Genomic DNA, 18,597 nt, shown 5'->3' on the forward strand with positions numbered 1-18,597 from the left:
TCATCCTGTGAGGGGAGATGAAATGAAATAGAGGGTTTGGCAGGAAAGAATCAAAGGTGTTCATGCTTGATGGGCTGAGTCAAGTAGAAGGTGAAATAACCGGGTAGGATGTGGAAGGGTGGGCAGCGTGGGCTGGTGACCAGGGAAGCGTAGCAAGGGTTTCAAAGCTGCTGCCATGAGAGCGGGAAGGAACATCCATAAACCAGCTCTAGGTGCCTTTAGAAGTAATTAATATACATCACACTCTTCATTTAAACAGCTCCTAGAGATCCCCATGATCAGATAAATCCATAAATATTTATTTATTGTACCCACACAATATTCCAGAGATCTGCTTACTTTCTCTTCAAAGCATCCCCTTGGTGATTATTCTTTTTCATTCCTCTAATTGTACACTAGAGAAAGCCTCAGTTAGATGCAACTAGTTTTTAGACCCCTGCACACCTGCGGATCTTGTTGACGCATGCCGGAGCCCCACACTCTCTGTAAGCACTGGCTTTAAAGAGGAAGAGGCCAAGACTTTTCAAATAATGGAGCCTTGAATCAGTCATGTTTCCTGGGTTTTCAGTTCTAACCTGTACCCACTCATTAAGGTAATCGTAAAACGGAGTTACCTCCACCTGCTCCAGGAACTTTCAAAGTGCTCCTGGCACTGTGAGGAAAGCACAGGAAAAGGAAAACAAAAAGGTTGGCATTGTGTGGAAACCGTACACTAGGTCAGGGGGAAATAGCCTTCTTATCAGATTTCTCTCAATACAGCCATCATTTCCTTTATAATTTACTGAAGGGCTATAATGGGGATTAATTTGCCTCTTAGGATATCAAGAACTGTTTCTAATATTGGCAAAAGGTTGCCTGTAATTTGAAACTCCTGAAGTTCAGAGGAAGGTTGGGGCCTGTTCACTTGTGTGCTGCTAAAAGAGGATTTTTGCGGAGGACACTCTGGGTTCAACTTCTGGAATGGCTAGAGGTCTCAAAGGCTTCTCTTGCGGATGAGTGGGTGCTGGGTATGGGACTGAGATCTCTTCTTTGGCAAAGAACACGTCTCAAGTGATCAGCAATTAAGAAAGTGTATCACCGAGGGTATGGAGAGAAAGACCTGTTTTAACAGACTTCAAGGACAGGGAATCTGTTTTATTGACAAGGAGTTTTTAGTCTAAATATCGCTAGAAATCACTATCTGCAAGACTGGGATGAAACAAGACCTATGTGGCCGCTGAATGGTGTTTTAGCAACTGCAAACAGTGCTTTGAATCCTACAGGGGAAGATGGACAGGACCTATAACCAGAAGTCTCTTCTCTTTTCCTAGGTCTTTACTCCTTTTTCATTTTGGGGGGTAATTCAGGATTTGTGGCTTTTCTTCCACCTTTGGGATGGAGGATGGTAAATGGGATTTGAAGCGTTATTACCACTTAAGGTAGGACAGAGGGCATTTTCACCTATATGGGGAGCTGAACACAACCAAGTTCTTTAATTAAAGGATGACTCTTACATGGGTGAGAACAAGAGACAGTGCTGGCCATCCCAGATAACTTGCCCTATAGATTTAATCACAACTGATACAACAGCTTCTGTGAAGTGTGTATCAGGTCATGAAAATGACTTTCCAACTCAGCTGTTTGTAACTTTACCTCTAGTTAAAGACTAAACTTTCCCCCCAATTCTGTTATCAACCAACCTTAATTCCCCACCCCCTCCACCAATGCCTGAGGCTGGTTTGCTGACTCCGGAAGGCCACATTTGGGAGATGAGCCACGTGGGGCCTCTGAGCACAGCTTAGGAGCTCTGTGAATGAGGGGCACACGGTACCTGAGTTCTGGGAGCTCTCGGGGGATATGCTGATACGATGAACTGTTTCTGTTATCTGACAGTTCTTTCTATACCCCCGGCAAGTATCTTTCACATGCTGCCCTAGGACTTGAAGGTTGTTCAATCGGAAAGGGATGAAAACTCAGTTGCTGTGCTGGGCCTGGCCATTTGCTAAAAACCTCAAACACGCAATCTGTACAGGTCCCAAGCTTCTACTTTACTGATGTATACTGCCTTTGCGCTACTCTCCAGCCATCTGTGCTGCAACAGTGGTCATTGCAATCCCTTTTACCCTTTGGTGTAGAAATGAGGCGCTCTGTTCATAGCATCCGTGCCTTCTCTGTGCTCCAACAGTGGTCATTGCAATCCCTTTTACCCTTTGGTGTAGAAATGAGGCGCTCTGTTCATAGCATCCGTGCCTTCTCTGTGCTCCCATGTCCTCTCCAGACTGCCATCCTCTGTGCCAGCACTGCGCAGCTGACCTCTACAACACCGGGAGCGTCTGCCTGAGGTGTCAGAATGCCCGGTACCTGCTGCTAGAAGATCGCTGTGTTCCCCATTGCCCTTCTGGATACTTCACAGAGAGAGGAGCTTGTAAAAGTGAGTAAGCGCTGGACACAGGAGCTGCCGTGCCCCATGAGCTTCTCTTGGGCAATAGCTGAGAAGGCTGGAACTTCCCGAGAGAGAGAGAGAGAGAGAGAGAGAGAGAGAGAGAGAGAGAGAGGCAGGAAACACACTGTAGGGCAATAAACCAGACCAGCTAATGCTCTGTATGCTGGGGCTTTTATTAACGGCTCTTGGGATGCTGCTTTGGAGGGGAATTTGGCTTCATAGGTTCTCTTTATGTCTCTTCCGTCTGCAGAATGTCACTACTCCTGCAGAACCTGCCGGGGCAGAGGACCCTTCTCCTGCTCCTCATGTGACACCGACCTCGTTCTGTCCCATCTTGGCACCTGCAGCACTGCCTGCTTCCCAGGGCACTATCTCGATGACAACCACACTTGTCAGCGTAAGTTTTTTTGTTTTTTGTTTTTGTTTTTGCTGTACGCGGGCCTCTCACTGCTGGGGCCTCTCCCGTTGCGGAGCACAGGCTCCGGACGCGCAGGCTCAGCGGCCGTGGCTCACGGGCCCAGCCGCTCTGCAGCGTGTGGGATCTTCCCAGACCAGGGCACGAACCCGTGTCCCCTGCATCGGCATGCGGACTCTCAACCACTGCGCCACCAGGGAAGCTCATTGTCAGCGTTAAGTTTTAAAAAATGAACTTTCTCTCCTTTCCTGCTCTTCTGGAGTCATTGAAGGAAATAGGGATTTTTTGCTTCCATATTTTCACCTGGTAGCCTTTATTTTTAGAAAAGAAAGAAAATTAATCTACAAAGCATATGGATGCCATTAGCAGATTATAACTCAGATATGGGCCTAATTGGAAGTGCTGGACTAGAGGAGATGTGTGTTCTTGGGTCAGTCATTTAACCTCTCTGTTCTCTAGTTATCTCATTAAAATCATAACATTGTTGGTCTAGTTTATTCCTATGGTTTCTCTCAGTGATCCAATTCCAAGATCCTAAGCAGAGAGTGGAGCTCATTCTAGTATAAAGGCCTGAACCTCAGCCCTTCTCTGGATTTAATTTGTTTTTGACATGTATTTGTTAAATACTGACAGTATGCAAGGCTGGATATGCTACAGAGGATTCAGTTTCTGCCCAAACAGTAGTTTATTTTGTCTTGCATGAAAGTTACTTGTATAGATATCTTAGTTCTCAAATAAGTTAAAATATGATTAATTACCTGAGTCACGCACAAACAAAGAGTTAGGATAAATTAGGGCAAGGGCAAATCTGGGTGGAAAAAAAATTAGGAAGTGATTCACAGATGAAGGAACAGTTTTGAAATAGGCTGAGGCAGCTTACTTTATTTCAATCAGTGAAGTGTCAGTTGCCAAAAAACTGTGGTGTACTTTTCTCATTTTGAAAATGACAGTTAACAAATACAGTACTGATATTTCAATTTTCTGTCCTAGGAAGTATCATGTTGAAGGAATTATAGAGTGATGGTTAGGAGAGTGGGCTCTAGAATCAGGTAACTAAAGTTCAAATCCTAACTGCCACGTAACTAGCTTTGTGACCTTGAGCAGGTGAATTAACCACTAGGCCTCAGTTTCCTTTTTCTAGAAAAGGGACATTATAATAGTGCCTACCTCTAATGTTATTGCACTTAGCACAGACCCTAGCAGAGAATAAGCTCTCAGTATAGCTACTGTTGTTATCGTCATCATCGTGTGAAACGAGAGGCAAATCGAGCAGTAAAAGATATTTATATTTTATAGATACAAAGATAGGTATTACTGTTAGTTTATGGAGATTCTTGCAAGGATTTGCATTTGAAATGAAGTTATATGGAACCCACCATTTTGCATCATCTGTTGAGATACCAGAGACAAAAATCCCTTTTGGATCCATGAAAAGTTATTTGGTTTTTGTTTTTTTTTTTTACTTTTGTAACAAAAACTTTGCTTGGTATGTATCAACTGTCTGCCGGAATCTGTAGATTCTGTAACACAAGAGACACGAATGAAACACTTGCATATTCTATTCAGGAGCAAAAGAGTGTTGGTGTAGAAGTAGTGACTTAGATATTTGAGGCTCTTCACTGCAGTGGAATCACAGAAATAAAAGTTCAAAAGAAAAAAACAGAATCCCTTATATGGCTTATAGGTGGCAAAAATACGTTGCATTGAAGTATTTCTCTTCTGGGAAGCTTCTGCTCTGCACAAATGCATTTGCTATGCTACCATGTAAATAAGATTTTATAGACTATTTCAGTTAAATTAAGCATCTTCTAACTTTAGTCCTTTGCTAAAGCTTAGGTTTCGTTCATCCAAAGACTGAGTAAGGTAAGGTATGTCCCTAAGTTGGGCTATTTGAGTTTCTAATACATAAAAAAAAATTCACAATGTCCCTTTCTACTGCTCATCATTATAGACAATTATAGGCCTGACAGTTTCAGGAATTGTGCAGTAAAGGGCTTTTAAGGAAATATAATCAACATTAAGGGGAGGCATTAATGACCATATTATAGAAGAAAGTAAGAGCTTCAGAGCTGTCTAGATTCTGATTACAGGAACCTTTAGAAATTGCATACTGAGCTCTAAAATTTCAGGATAACCAGTTGAGAAGGAACTTTCAAGAAGAGATGATAAATGAGGTTCTCAGTGCTTGAAACCATAGTGCCCTAGAGTAGGAGGAAGACTTCAGCGCACCTGAGCCAACCTTGCACCCAGGGCAGAGATTCTCTCTCACCCCCTCACAGGCTGCTACAGATGAGGAAGGAAGCCAGGTGCATCGGTGGGGATGAGGGCTGTTTCTCATCAGCCCTAGAGCCTCCTTCTGGAGCAGTGTAGAATGGCTCCTCCCTCATTCACACGATTCCCTTCCGAAGTCTGACATTAGCTTGGACTTCTCTGTTCTGAGCAGGACTGGAGTCAGTGGAGTATTGAGCAGAAAGGAGGGACTGTCTCAGAGGTCGGGAGGGAGACGGGGCGTCATAGGCTGTGAGGTTCCCTCCTCCTCAATGAACGATAGTTAAAAGTATCAGTACATCTCTGCTTCCCTCACTGCTTTCTGGTCCCCTCGGCCCCTTCTTTACTGTCCTCTTAGCTCTTTCCATGGGGTCACTGACCTCGGAGAGCTTCACCTGCTACTCCAGACGTTGTCACACCAACGTGACTGCAGTAAGACTAATACCCTCTGGTCTGAATATTGTAAGAGGGAGAAAAGGCTCCTCACTCACACTCCTCTGAATGGGGAAGCTAGAACCCAAGGGGTTTGGTTATGTGCAGAACTACTTTGAGTGAGACAAGGTCACTTGGGGATTGCCTTGGAGACGGCTGAGGGGTTTGATTAAAGAGGAAGAAGTGTTCGAAGAGAAATGATGGAAGCCCCCTGCTTCTTAATGTGACACCGCTGCATCCCTCCAAATCTTCCATATAGTCTTTTAACATTTCCAAATGCTCGGCGGGACCCCATTTCTTTTGGGAGTCAGTGAAGGAGCTGAGTTATGCTTTGGGAATGAGACTTCATGGAAGGATTCAAGACCACGGAGGCAGACAGAAGCTTGAGGAAGTAAACTACAAGAAACTCTCAGCTGTCAGGACAGGGGCCTTGTTTTGCAGCTCCATGTCCAGCAGGGCGTCCAGCTGACACTGAGGTTACATGAAGGCTCTTCAGTTTAAGATTGTGTTAGTTTCTTTAGTAACCATGTCAACTTTTAGTAAGCTTTCAATCAACTAAGATTCTTAGATCATGTTTTATAATAATGCTTTCTAAACAGGCCTTCTGTCCCCTCTGTTTGTACAATTGGTTATAGAACATAAATGCAAGACTTTACTTACAGTTTAGCTTATTTCGTCTGATTAGTTTATTGATACAATGGGCCAAAATAAGTTTAAGTTTTTCTTTCAGCTGGTGAAACTTAACTATGCGAGTATCCTATGTAAGTGTACGTGTCCTATTTAAATATCATTAGCGTAATTACTTTGTTTTCATTAAAGTAATAAAAATATTGGCCAACTAAGAAATTAAGACTTCATCATAATACTCTACTAAAGACATTCATTTCCAATTACAAACATTTACTGACAACTTTCTGAGTATGTATTTCAACCATCTTCAAATCCACTTACAGCTGGTAGACCCCACTTCATTTTTGTATTCACAAGTTTATATTTAGGGTTTTTGTCAAACCCTTTGGCAAAATTAAGATAACAACATGTGTAGAAATCCTACCTCCTGAAAGGATAAAAGTTTAGTCTCATATAAGTTTCCAACAATAAAAATATTTTTTTCTAATATTTTCAAACTGAAAATCCGGTCTAGAATTTTCCTAAGACCTTTAATTACAAGTCTACATATTCTAACAAATATTTTATACCGGTGGCTTTTCTTGTAGGTGAAACAAAAGGAATTTCTTTTTATTTTAGAGGGAGGTCATTTTTCTGCACTGTGCCACACACTTTGATATCCTTTAGCACTAAAACTCACATGATCACTCTCTAGACTTTTCCTCTGACACATGCTGAGAGAAAATTTTAGAGGGAGGCAGAGATGCTAGTGCTTGAGTATATATAATTACAATATCTGGCTTCTTTCACTTATGTTGCAAGTATTTATTGAACACCAACAAAATTACAGATAACCAGCTAGGTGCTGGGGACTATTGCAAGGAACAACAGAAACCTCGTCTTCGCTTTCATGAAGCTTACAGCTGTAAAGGATACAGGTGGTAAATAATCGCTGAAATTGAACATTTCTATGTATGGCATGAATGAAAGGTATAAGAACAGTACCTGGGAGACCTGTTCTAGACTGGAGAGTCAGGGAAGGCCTTCTTGAAGAAGAGACTGAAGAATGAATAAGAGTTAAAGACAAGAGACTTGGAGATTATATTGAGAGGATTCAAATATGTGTATTATGATTTCTAGGTAGAAAGAATGGAGGGAATGATGGAGAGGCAATATTTACAGAAATGATGGCTAGAATTTTTCCAGGCCTGAAGAAAGATATGAGCTCATAGATGAAAGTGTCCTCTGACACCTGAGAAGTATGAATTAAAAAATCACTCTTACGGATACATGGAAAATAGAATGCAAGGGACTCAAACCAATTAGGAGGCTATGATAGTGGTCTAGAAGGAGATGATGATGGCTTGGACATATTGGCATTTGTGGATATGGAGAAAAGCAGAAAGTTCTGAGAATTATATAGGAGAGTTCAAACAAATAAGTAAGTAATTGAATTAGGAGTGAGAGAAAGGGAGGTGCCAGGAGAGACTCTAAGGTTTCTAGCATGAACAACTGAGTCAATGGAGAGATGCTAGTTGTTGAATCAGGCAGAGATGGAAGCATGACCAGATTTGGAGATCATCCCTGAATGCCTAAATTAAGTGACTGCTAAGAATTACAACTGAGTAAGTCAGTAAGCCAGGTCACCTTAAAGTCCTTCGTATCTTAAAATACGGGATTTCCCGAGCTCCAAAATAAGTTGATGCCTAATTTTAATCTTGGTATCGGACAAAAATCTGAATCTACATCATAAACTGTAGGGCCCCTGATTCCTTAAGAAGCAAGGTTCCAAGGACACTCTGGACTATTATTCCAGAGATCTTGAAATAAGTATAAATTAATCCTGTTGCTGAGTCACAGGGCAGTTTGGATGTGGGATTTCTGTTCTTGGGTTTATAATTTATCTTCTCTGGAAAATAAAATTTCCCTCTTTGATTTTGGAAAACAAGATTAACATTTTCTGTTTCTGTTGATCCGCAGGGTAGGGTTCTGAGCCGTGATTAAAAAATAGGTTGGAGGGAGGCTCTGTTGCTTTGCAGTATCTCTCTAGGTTTGATCAGTGCTTCAGTATTTGCAATTGTAATCATCTGGTCATTTTCTCTTCCTATCTGCTCAGCATGCGACCCACATTGCAGAAGCTGTGATTCACAGGCCAGCTGTACCTCCTGCCGAGATCCAAACAAGGTCCTGCTCTTTGGAGACTGCCAGCATGAGAGCTGTGCCCCACAGTACTATCTTGACTTCTCCACCAAGACATGCAAAGGTAAAGCTTTTCCAGAATTGCACGAGTCTTCTACTTGTCGATGCCCCTTTACTAGAGAAGTCTGCTCCCGCATTGGGAAAATACTGTCATCAGATGTTTAGACTTTCTCTGATGAAAAGTCATTATGTATGTATGTATGTATTAAGCAAATATTTTTCTCTGTCTACCATGTACTAGATATTATGCCAGGTCTTAGTAACTAGACCAGAGACGGCAAACTGGAAACCCTCAGGTTGTATTTAATCCAAGACAGGGGTCTGTGGTTTTGTTTTTTGGTTTTTTTTTGATCCACTGAATTTAACAGCATTTTAAATTTTTTAATTCTTTGCCTTTTAAACATCAGAAGACTTCACATACAAAAATTGAGATTTTCAGTCTCTTTTGAAAAAGTCAGAAGGTTTGGCAGTACTGGATTTGCATTCCCACAGTGCAGCAGTAGGTTGATGGGTAGCTGTCGTCTCTGTTGGGTTCAACATGATCTCCTAAGGGTGCCACAGTGCCCACCCTTCCCTGTCCTATCACACCAGGCCTATTTCAAAGATCTACGTTGCCTTCCTGGGCCCTGTAGGCACCTGCATTTACAACTCTAGACTGCCAGACTCTAAGCTTAATGAGGACAGGAGTTGTGTCTGACTTGTTCATCTCTTGCTTAACATACTTTAATGAGTGAAGACACAGCCCCTGTCCTCCAGGAGTTTATAAGCAAGCATTGTCAAAAACCGAATACTACCTTTTACTTTGTTTTCCGGTGTTTAACATTATTGGAGCTTATGCTCTTCAAATGGCAGGACCCAGCAAGTGGAAAGACAGAATTAAAGGATGGATTTCCCTTGCTTCTGTTCCATTTCCCTTCTCCATTCCTCCATTCCACGTTCCCCACCCACCCGCCCGCCCCTCCGACCTTTCCAATTCTGCCAGAGAAGCTAGGGCTCAGAGATGGAGGTCAGACATCTGTCAAGTAAACTTGGGATGCTTTAAGGTTTTGCAAAATTACATACATTCCATTCCGAGAAATTGTACTTGGTTGTTCACTGAGGCGGTCTGCTGTGCTCAAGACCACAGAACCTTTTCTAGTTTTTCCCTTCTAACCAGTGGTTGTCAGTCTGTGGTGAAAAACAAGATTATCACAAATCCTCCCTGTTGTAAATGATTTCATAACTATGCTGGCAGTTTTCAAGGCTCTGTTTTAGTCATTTTCCCTCAGGACTGATTCAGTCAAATAAATGAGCGAGATGAACTTTATAAATCTTCTTGGAAGCACGTGTACCATCGTGCACATTTACCTGCTTCTTTGGGACTTGGAAATACTGCATCAAAGAAGAGAGAAAGGTGACTAATGAGAGGTTTCTCCAGCTTCTTAGAGGAGAGGGACGGCGGGGTGAGGCAGCGCCGAGTGGAGATACGTTCTCCAAGGAAACCAGTTCAGCAGCAAACGTTTATTAAACTGCTGTGTGCCACGCACTGTGCTGAGTTCCTTAAATCCATTATTCCACTTAATCTTCACAGTAGCCTTATGAAATAGGTGCTGTTCTTATCCCTGTTTTACAGATAAGGAAACTGAGGCTCAAAAAGCTTAAGGAAAGTGTGCAAGACATGCAGATAAAAAGTGCCAAAGCCATGACTTGAATACAGATTTACCTGACTTCAAAAACGAGTACTTAGGGCTTCCCTGGTGGCGCAGTGGTTGAGAGTCCGCCTGCCGATGCAGGGGACACGGGTTCGTGCCCCGGTCTGGGAAGATCCCACATGCTGCGGAGCGGCTGGGCCCGTGAGCCATGGCCACTGAGCCTGCGCGTCCGGAGCCTGTGCTCCGCAACGGGAGAGGCCACAACAGTGAGAGGCCCGCGTACCGCAAAAAAAAAAACAAGTACTTAATCCTGCTATTTTGTCCGGTCTTCCATGCACGAAGGACTTAACCTTACCAGCTAGAACTCTGCATTTTATGACTGCAGAATCGCCCGTCCAAATTGCCTGGGCCATCAAGAACGACAGCCACAACAACTAGCATAAACACAATGACAAAAATAGTAGCTGCAGCACCCTGTCTTCCTGGGCCTGACTCGGTAGTTCTGGTGTTGAACCTGATGATCTGTATTTCTATCCACCCCCCTGAATTACTTGGGTGTGCATCTAAGGCTGGGAGCCCCTAGAACATAAACTTCCTGAGGGCAGGGTCTACACCCGCCACACGAGGTTCAGGGCCATACATCCCATCAGTGCTTGTTCAGTGAGTGAACATGTAAAGGAGTCAGCTGTGCTCTAAATGAGATCTGTTATTTCAGGAACTCCTTTATTTCTGGACAGTTCGTTTACACCCCTTGTAAGTCTAATGTCATTGGTTCTTTCTGTTGTGCTGGTCAACGCCTGATTTTTGAGAGGAAGAGAGTCACGTGGCCGGTGTCAGTGGAGGGAGCAGATGCATTCTTCGTTGAGTCTCTGACATCCTTTACCTATTGGCATTTGGAGGAGGTCAGATGAGGTTTGTGGGAGCAAATAGGCCACTCCCTGGAACAGGCTTTGCATGAACGAGCAATCCTTGTACGTGCCATGTCTAACGTAATTAGGAAACGCTCAACCTCAGAGAGGCGTTCAGGCTACTACAAGCAGAGCCTCGTTAGAGCTCACTTATCCGACATCTCTTCTGTTGTCCTCACTCACCCCAGGCAGCTGCAGCCAGTGTCCTCATAAATTAGTCTCTGGGACTGAGGCTGGACAGAAAGGAAGCTGATCGAAGGAACTTTCTTTCTAGAGTGTGACTGGAGTTGCAATGCGTGTCACGGGCCTCTGAGGACAGACTGCCTGCAGTGCATGGATGGCTATGTTCTCCAGGATGGGGCCTGTGTGGAGCACTGCTCACCATCATTTTACCGGGACCTAGGCCTCTGCAAGAGTAAGTGTCTGGAGCCCTTGCTCTGTGCTCATCCAAGCTTCCGCCCCTCTGTATTTTACTGTTCTGAGAAGGAGCCTGTAGCCAGTTTCCTCTCTGGCTTTTTATCCAATTTCTTGTTTCTTTCCTAAGAGTTTTTCTTCGTCCTAATGCAAATGTCCACTCTTGCCTTCTCCCATGCCCCAGTACAACATGTGCTAAATTTGAAATCCACATGGGAATCTTGGAGGTATATGGCCACACAGACAGATATGGTTTGACCATTAGTTTTGGATTTCCTTAAAACTCGAACAGTCCTGTGCTCCAGACGGAGAGGTCTGCACGCTCTGGTCATTTGAGCACATGGAAAGAGTGTCTTATCCCACCATCTGCCCTCCCACGACCCTCCCAATACCGTATGTCTAACCGTCGCCTTTCTCTGCCTCAGTACCCCCTTCAGCCTCACTTTAATGCCACAAAATCTTCACACCCTGGAATGCCCACCCAAAGCGCACAGGCAGCATTCCTGGGAGCATCCTTGGGTGATACCCTGAGGACCGACCAGGTCAGGAAAGATTGACACTTCAGTGAAGCAGTGCAGGGAGTCAAGGACTAGTTACTAATAACGATAACGGCTGATATCTGTCAATTTATAGGTTGCGTAGTATTTTTCATTATGTAATTTGACCTTTATCCAAGGAACTGGGTGGGGCAGTGTGTTCTCTGCATTTTATAGGAGAGAACGCTGAGGCTCAGAGACGTGGAGTGACTAGTGCCAAGTCACCCAGCTGGTAAGTGCGGCAGTCACGACTGGAAGCCTGGCTCCTTGACTCCCAGTCTGCCGCTTTGCTCAGCACACCAGGTTGTACTGCCTCATCACGAAGAGTGATGGAGGAGCCCCTTGGAAAGCCGTGCACATTCCTGTCGACTTGACTTGTGTCTTCCAGGCTGTGACAGCCACTGTCTCCAGTGCCAAGGCCCCCATGAGTGTACCCGCTGTGAAGGGCCGTTTCTCCTCTTGGAAGCCCAGTGTGTCCAGGAATGTGGGAAGGGGAACTTTGCAGATCATTCAAACCGCAAATGCACAGGTAACTTGGAGACTGTGCTGTGTTCTCTGGAAAGAAGTGAGGGCAGCAAGGAAGTCAGGTGTGCTGATTCTCAGGTAACCAAGGAGAATCTGAATTAGGAGCAGAATGAAAACCCAGGGAGTCTGGCCTAAGTAACTGATGGCTTCTCGTGCACATCTGTCAATGGCTGGCTAAATAGAAGAGTACAGGCCAATAATTCTCTTGCACAAATCAATATTGTCCCTAAAGGTCTGTATGGAAACAAAGCCAATATTTCATGGAACGTAAAACTTATATTGAACTGAGGTGTGGTGTCCATTAAGAGTGGGTCAGCCCTATTGGCATGGGCCCAGGGTTTTCAGCGCATAGACTAAATTACCAGTGACCCTGATATTGTCATAATATCCTTGAGGAGTAGGATTTCTAGGGACAGTTTAGTGAGACACATTGAACTTTTGTTATTAAACTAAAGTTAAACCCAAAGTCTTAATCTCCTTGTCCATTGAGTTATTCACAAGAGCTTCCTCAGTTTGTTCTCATCATTTCCATCAAAACTTGGTAAGGTGTGCCCCACTTTAAAGAATACCTGATACTTAATAATAATGCCATTACCTAGGCATGGCATTTTATATTTCCCCAAATTTCCTTCATCTGCATTATCTCATTTAACATTCACAATGACTTGGTAAAATATGGCAGACACTATGAATCCTGTTTTACAAATGAAAAAAAAGGAAGAGCCTTAAGAGTATTAACCAGGGTAACATAAAGTCAGATATTAAACTCAAATTTTCTGATTCTAATTCAAGGCCCTTTAAACTATCCTGTTCCACCTCTCTATAACAGCATCTCAACTGAGGAAGCAGAATAATTAGGCAGTAAACACTGGATTTATAGAAACTTATTAACTTGATTCAAAGAAATAATCTGTGGTCTTTTAAATAGCTTGCTCTCCACATGCATTTAAAATAATAATAATTGGGCTTCCCTGGCGGCGCAGTGGTTGGGAGTCCGCCTGCCGATGCAGGGGACGCGGGTTCATGCCCTGGTCCGGGAAGATCCCACGTGCCGCGGAGCGGCTGGGCCCGTGAGCCATGGCCGCTGAGCCTGCGCGTCCGGAGCCTGTGCTCCGCAACGGGAGAGGCCACGACAATGAGAGGCCCGTGTACCGCAAAATAATAATAATAATAAAAATAAGAATAGCAGTGATGGTAGTACATTTGAGTCCTTTCGTGTGCCCAATACTGTTCTAGTCACTGCGCGTTATATATAGCCCATGTATTCCAACCAACAGTCATTGCATTCGGTGCTATTACTATCCTCATTTTTAAGATGAGAAAATTGCACCACAGACTGTTAAACAACTTGCCCGAATTCAGCAGCCGTCAAGTGGTAGAGGAGGAACAGTACCCGACAGGGTTTATGCTCTTAATCCCTATGAGCTGCCTCCCTTACAAGTCAGTATTGTTAACTTTTTAAACAATCCATTTATGTGCAACATGTTCAGGTCATAGTGTGGAAAGCAAGGGTGCTCCTTCCTGTTCACTTTCCTTTGCAGGGTAGGAAATTTCATTTCTGTGAAATTCTGCAGGGAACTGTGGGAATTCTCTTTTGCTGCAGCTGGGGGTCATATGTTGCTGTGCTCCCACTCTTCATTTCTTTATCACTGGTGGCCCCCTCTGGGGGCCTGTGCCTTTGTCCTGCCTCATTCAGTGTGTCCTCTCTTCGATAGCCTGCCCCCAGGGGTGCTTGCAGTGCAGCCACAGAGACCGGTGTCACCTCTGTGACCATGGGTTCCTTCTGAAGAGTGGCCTTTGTGTTTCCAAGTGTGTTCCCGGCTTCCCTGCCCACTCCTCTAATGAAACATGTGCTGGTAAGTGCTTCCCCTCCGATGCTCTGGTGAAGTCACCTGTAATTTCTCCACGCAGAGGCTGAGTTTGCAGATACAGTTGGCTCGTGTGGTACAAAATGCAGGCTTTCCATTCTCGGAAAACCCCTGGTGCTGCTATGGAATAAGGGACTGTTTATAGAACATGGAAAATTGGGAAAATTCAACTTCTAAGATCTTTGGAAGGGAAAAAGAAGCAATCTGTGCTTTAAAAATCACAGCTATCAGATCAGAAATTTGGCATAAAACTTAGCTGTGTTCCTGAACTACAGCCATGTTATAGAAACTTATACTTACAGATAAAATTTATTATATTTATATACACATGTAGAGCTATTATGCCAGGGTACAATGATGCATCCTTTGTGCACACACTGGAGATAAATGACAAGTAATTAATGAATAGTGTGAGGAACTTGCCCCATTAGGTTCACACGTTGGAAGTGGATGGATTTCAAGCCACTCTGTTTGCCACTAAGAATTAGGTAACACGTTAAGGAATGGAGCTAGTCTTGTCCAACACATCCGTGGGCACTTTACCTTAAACAACAAAGAGAAACAAATTTAAATTCAGGCTTAATTTTGAACCCCAAAACTTTTACAGGTGAACGAGGATTGGGAGTTATGTTACAGCTGAGCATCTCTTGGCTTCTGAGTGTCCTTCATCAATAACATGCATCATGTTTTATCACCTGCAGTCAATCATATTTTTCATGTCTATATCTCTGACCCCTAATGATATTAAGACTTCCCATGGAAGAAAATATCTTTGGCTTATTTCATTAGGACCCTTCTGGAAGCCCCAAGTACAATACTTGAGAGTGAGCTTACCCCACTTGGGATGTAATACAAGTCAACTTGTGAAAATGAATTCAACTTTCATTGGAGTAATTTTACGTTAGAAGTAGGCCCCCTGAAGCTTGACATTCCTAAACTGCCCTGTCTGACCTACTTGTAAAAGGAAGAAGTGCTACCCGTTAAAGTGCAGGCAAAACGACTTGCGGGAGACAGGATGAATTCCATATCAAGGTCAGAAATCCTAATTCATCCATCAGATGTTTCCTATGGACAGAGATCGTAAATTTTTAAAACAACGTATATATTTCACATGGATGCTGAGTAAGCCACTGATAATCCTACTTCATGGTAGATTAACTGGTGCTGTTCTTACCAATGGTATCAGACACTTGACCCTTTTCTTGCCCTTGGTGGGTCTGATGGTCGGATATGACAGATGTATTAGGATAGGACTGTGGTTCTCAAATGTGGCAGCGTATTAGGATTACCTGGGGAGCTTGTAAAATCACTAAGGTCCCACCCCAGAACATCTAAGTCAGAATCTCTGGTGGTGGAGCCTAAGTATCAGGATTGTTTTAAAAGATCCCTATGTGGGGGCTTCCCTGGTGGCGCAGTGGTTGAGAGTTCGCCTGCCGATACAGGGGACACGGGTTCGTGCCCCGGTCCGGGAAGATCCCACGTGCCGCGGAGCGGCTGGGCCCGTGAGCCATGGCCGCTGAGCCTGCGCGTCCGGAGCCTGTGCTCCGCAACGGGAGAGGCCACAACAGTGAGAGGCCCGTGTACCGCAAAAAAAAAAAAAAAAGATCCCTATGTGATTCTTTATTGTTATTATTACTGAGATATAATTCACATACCATAGAATTCACCCTTGAAAGTATACAATGAGTCTTTAGCATATCCACAGTGTTATGAAACCATCATCACTGTCTAATTCCAGGTCATTTTCATCACCCTAAAAAGAAATCCAATAACCACTAGTAGTCTCTCTCCACTGCCCTGTTGCCTTAGCCCTTGGCAACCACTGATCTACTTTCTGTCTGTATAGATTTGTCTACTCTAGATATTTCACGTAAATGGAATCTTACAATATATGGCCTTTTACATCTGGCTTCTTTCACTTGGCATGATATTTTCGAGGTTCCTCCATGTTAGAACGTATATCAATATGTCTTTTTATGTTTGAATAATAACTGCATCGTATGCATATACCACATTTTGTTTATTCATTCATCAATTGATGTTTGATTGTTTTGATTATTTCCACTTCGGGCTATTATGAATAACACTGCTGTGAACATTCGTGTACCAGTTTTTGTACCGATACATGCTTTCAATACTCTTTGGTATATGCCTAGGAGCGGAATTGCTGGATCATATGGTAGCTGTATGTTTAATTGCTTGAGGAACGGCCAGACTGTCTTCCCAAGCAGCTGTACCATTTTACATTCCCACCAGCAATATATGAGATTTCTAGTTTCTCCACACCCTCAGGAATACTTTTCATTGTCCTTCCTAGTAGGTATGAAGTGATATCATCTTGTGATTTTGATTCAAATTTCCCTGATGACTGATGATGTTGAACACCTTTTCATGTGCTTATTGGCCTTTTGTGTATCTTCTTTGGAGAAATGCCCATTCAAATTCTTTGCCTATTTTTAAATTAGGTTACTTGTCATTTATTGAGTTGTGAGAATTCTTTATATATTCTGGATATAAAAGGGATATACAAGTCCCTTTTCAGATATGTAATTTGGAAATATTTTCTCCTATTCTGTGGATTGTCTTTTCACTTTCTTGCCGGTGTCCTTTGTTATTAAAAGCACAAAAGCTTTTAGTATTAATGATGTCCAGATGTCCAATACATCTGATTTTTATTTTTGTCACTTGTGCTCTTTGTGTCATATCTAAGAAAGCATTGCCTAATGTAAGATCACCAAGATTTTCTCCTATATTTTCTTCTAGGAGTTTTATTATTTAATATTGAGACCCTATGTTATTCTCATGTGCATCGGGGATGAGAACCACTGTATTAGAAGGAGTCTTATGGAATACGATAGCCTGGAGTTTCATCTCTGTAGCTCTGAATGAACATTACAAGTCTATTTCTTTAAATAATAAGAATAATAAAACCTAATTCGTGACTGTACCAAGCCTGAACTTTGGATTCATATGTTTTCCAGGCAAAATACACACCCCTAGTCTTCATGTGAATGGTTCCCTCACCCTTGCAATTGGTTCAATGAAGCCACTGGATTTTCTCCTCCTGAATGTTCAAGACCAGGATGGCAGGATCGAAGACCTCCTGTTCCATGTGGTGAGCACTCCCACCAATGGCCACCTCGTGCTCTCAAGGAATGGAAAAGAGGTTCAGCTTGACAAGGCTGGCCACTTTAGCTGGAAAGATGTGAAGGAGAAAAGAGTGCGTTTTGTGCACAGCAAAGAAAAGCCCAGGTGACCCAGCATTCTGTTGTTTTCCTCCTGCCACCCTTCCATCAGTGCTCTGCACCCCACACCCCCTTCTCAATAGCTCTCCCTTTTCTTCTGGGGAAGATCGATACTCTACAAAGGCCAATGCTTTCAGCTGCCTGTCATCATATCACTGTAATTGTTCAGAGAGAGTGCTTCTGTTAGAGGCATTTTTATTGTATCGCATAATTATGGGTAATTCTCTGATGTGATGGGGAAGTTCCTAGTACAATTACCCAGTTTTTTGGCCCAGGATAAACAAAGTCGCTTATATACCCAGATGCCGCAGCTGCTTCTTCAGCATTAGGGTACTATACCGGGAGGAGGGAGTGGCTAGAGGATGGAGTGTGTACTTTTCAAGGTATTGTATGGTTCCTAGAATTTCAGAGTTGGAAGGAAACTGAAAGTCACGGTTAACTTGTTATTATCCACTTTATGGGACTGAATGTGGTTCGTTTTTAAGCCTGATCCAGTTTTCTTCTGATGCCTAGCACACTTCTGGCTGTCTTCCCCACCCCAGCTGACATACGCTTCAGGAATGCAGTTGACTGTTAATGCTAACCCAAGCAAATAGAGCCATATATTTCGCAGAGTAAATCTACTAAACAGAAATCAGGGAATGCACCCCAAAGATTAGCCTGCTGGATTATCCTTCACCCTGCACTGCTTCATTAGTGCAGATCATTCAGAGTGGACTACATGTGTAAACAGGGAGTCGAAACCCATGGAACAGTGATAAAGGATGCGGTGAATATCTTCTACTGTCACCACTAAATCTGAGATTTTTAAAAAAATGTTTAAGGTCTGGGCTAGGAGATAAGTGGGGAGAAAAGTAGATCACAAGTTCCCTATTGCAGTTCAGAGCCAGTGATGCCAGTAACCTCAAAAGACCCATCTTACAGGAATAGGAACAACTAATATTTACTGAGTGCTAACTGTGACCCAGCTGTTGTGCACTGTATTTGAATTATGTATATTTATGATCCTAGGCTATAGATAGGGAAACTGAGACCTGAGCATGTAAGTAATCTTGCTCAAGCCTCACAGCCTATGAGTGCAGAGCTGAGACTCCAACCCAAGGCTCTCTGATTCCACACCCCATG

General features: G+C 43.3%; 1 protein-coding gene across 2 annotated transcripts in view; it reads left to right on the plus strand.

Annotated features, from left to right (window-relative positions):
• The window catches only part of FRAS1 (Fraser extracellular matrix complex subunit 1), a 458,507-nt gene that overhangs the window by 274,593 nt on the left and 165,317 nt on the right, over positions 1-18,597 (plus strand). For both annotated transcript variants that reach the window (XM_032632916.1, XM_032632915.1), the window contains exons 21-27: positions 2,258-2,410; positions 2,673-2,819; positions 8,263-8,409; positions 11,159-11,299; positions 12,223-12,363; positions 14,075-14,215; positions 17,209-17,479. In XM_032632916.1, the coding sequence (XP_032488807.1) occupies positions 2,258-2,410; positions 2,673-2,819; positions 8,263-8,409; positions 11,159-11,299; positions 12,223-12,363; positions 14,075-14,215; positions 17,209-17,479 (1,141 nt within the window). The remainder of the gene's footprint in view (positions 1-2,257; positions 2,411-2,672; positions 2,820-8,262; positions 8,410-11,158; positions 11,300-12,222; positions 12,364-14,074; positions 14,216-17,208; positions 17,480-18,597) is intronic.

The sequence above is a fragment of the Phocoena sinus genome, chromosome 5, assembly GCF_008692025.1.
Source record: "Phocoena sinus isolate mPhoSin1 chromosome 5, mPhoSin1.pri, whole genome shotgun sequence".
Lineage (NCBI taxonomy): Eukaryota > Metazoa > Chordata > Mammalia > Artiodactyla > Phocoenidae > Phocoena > Phocoena sinus.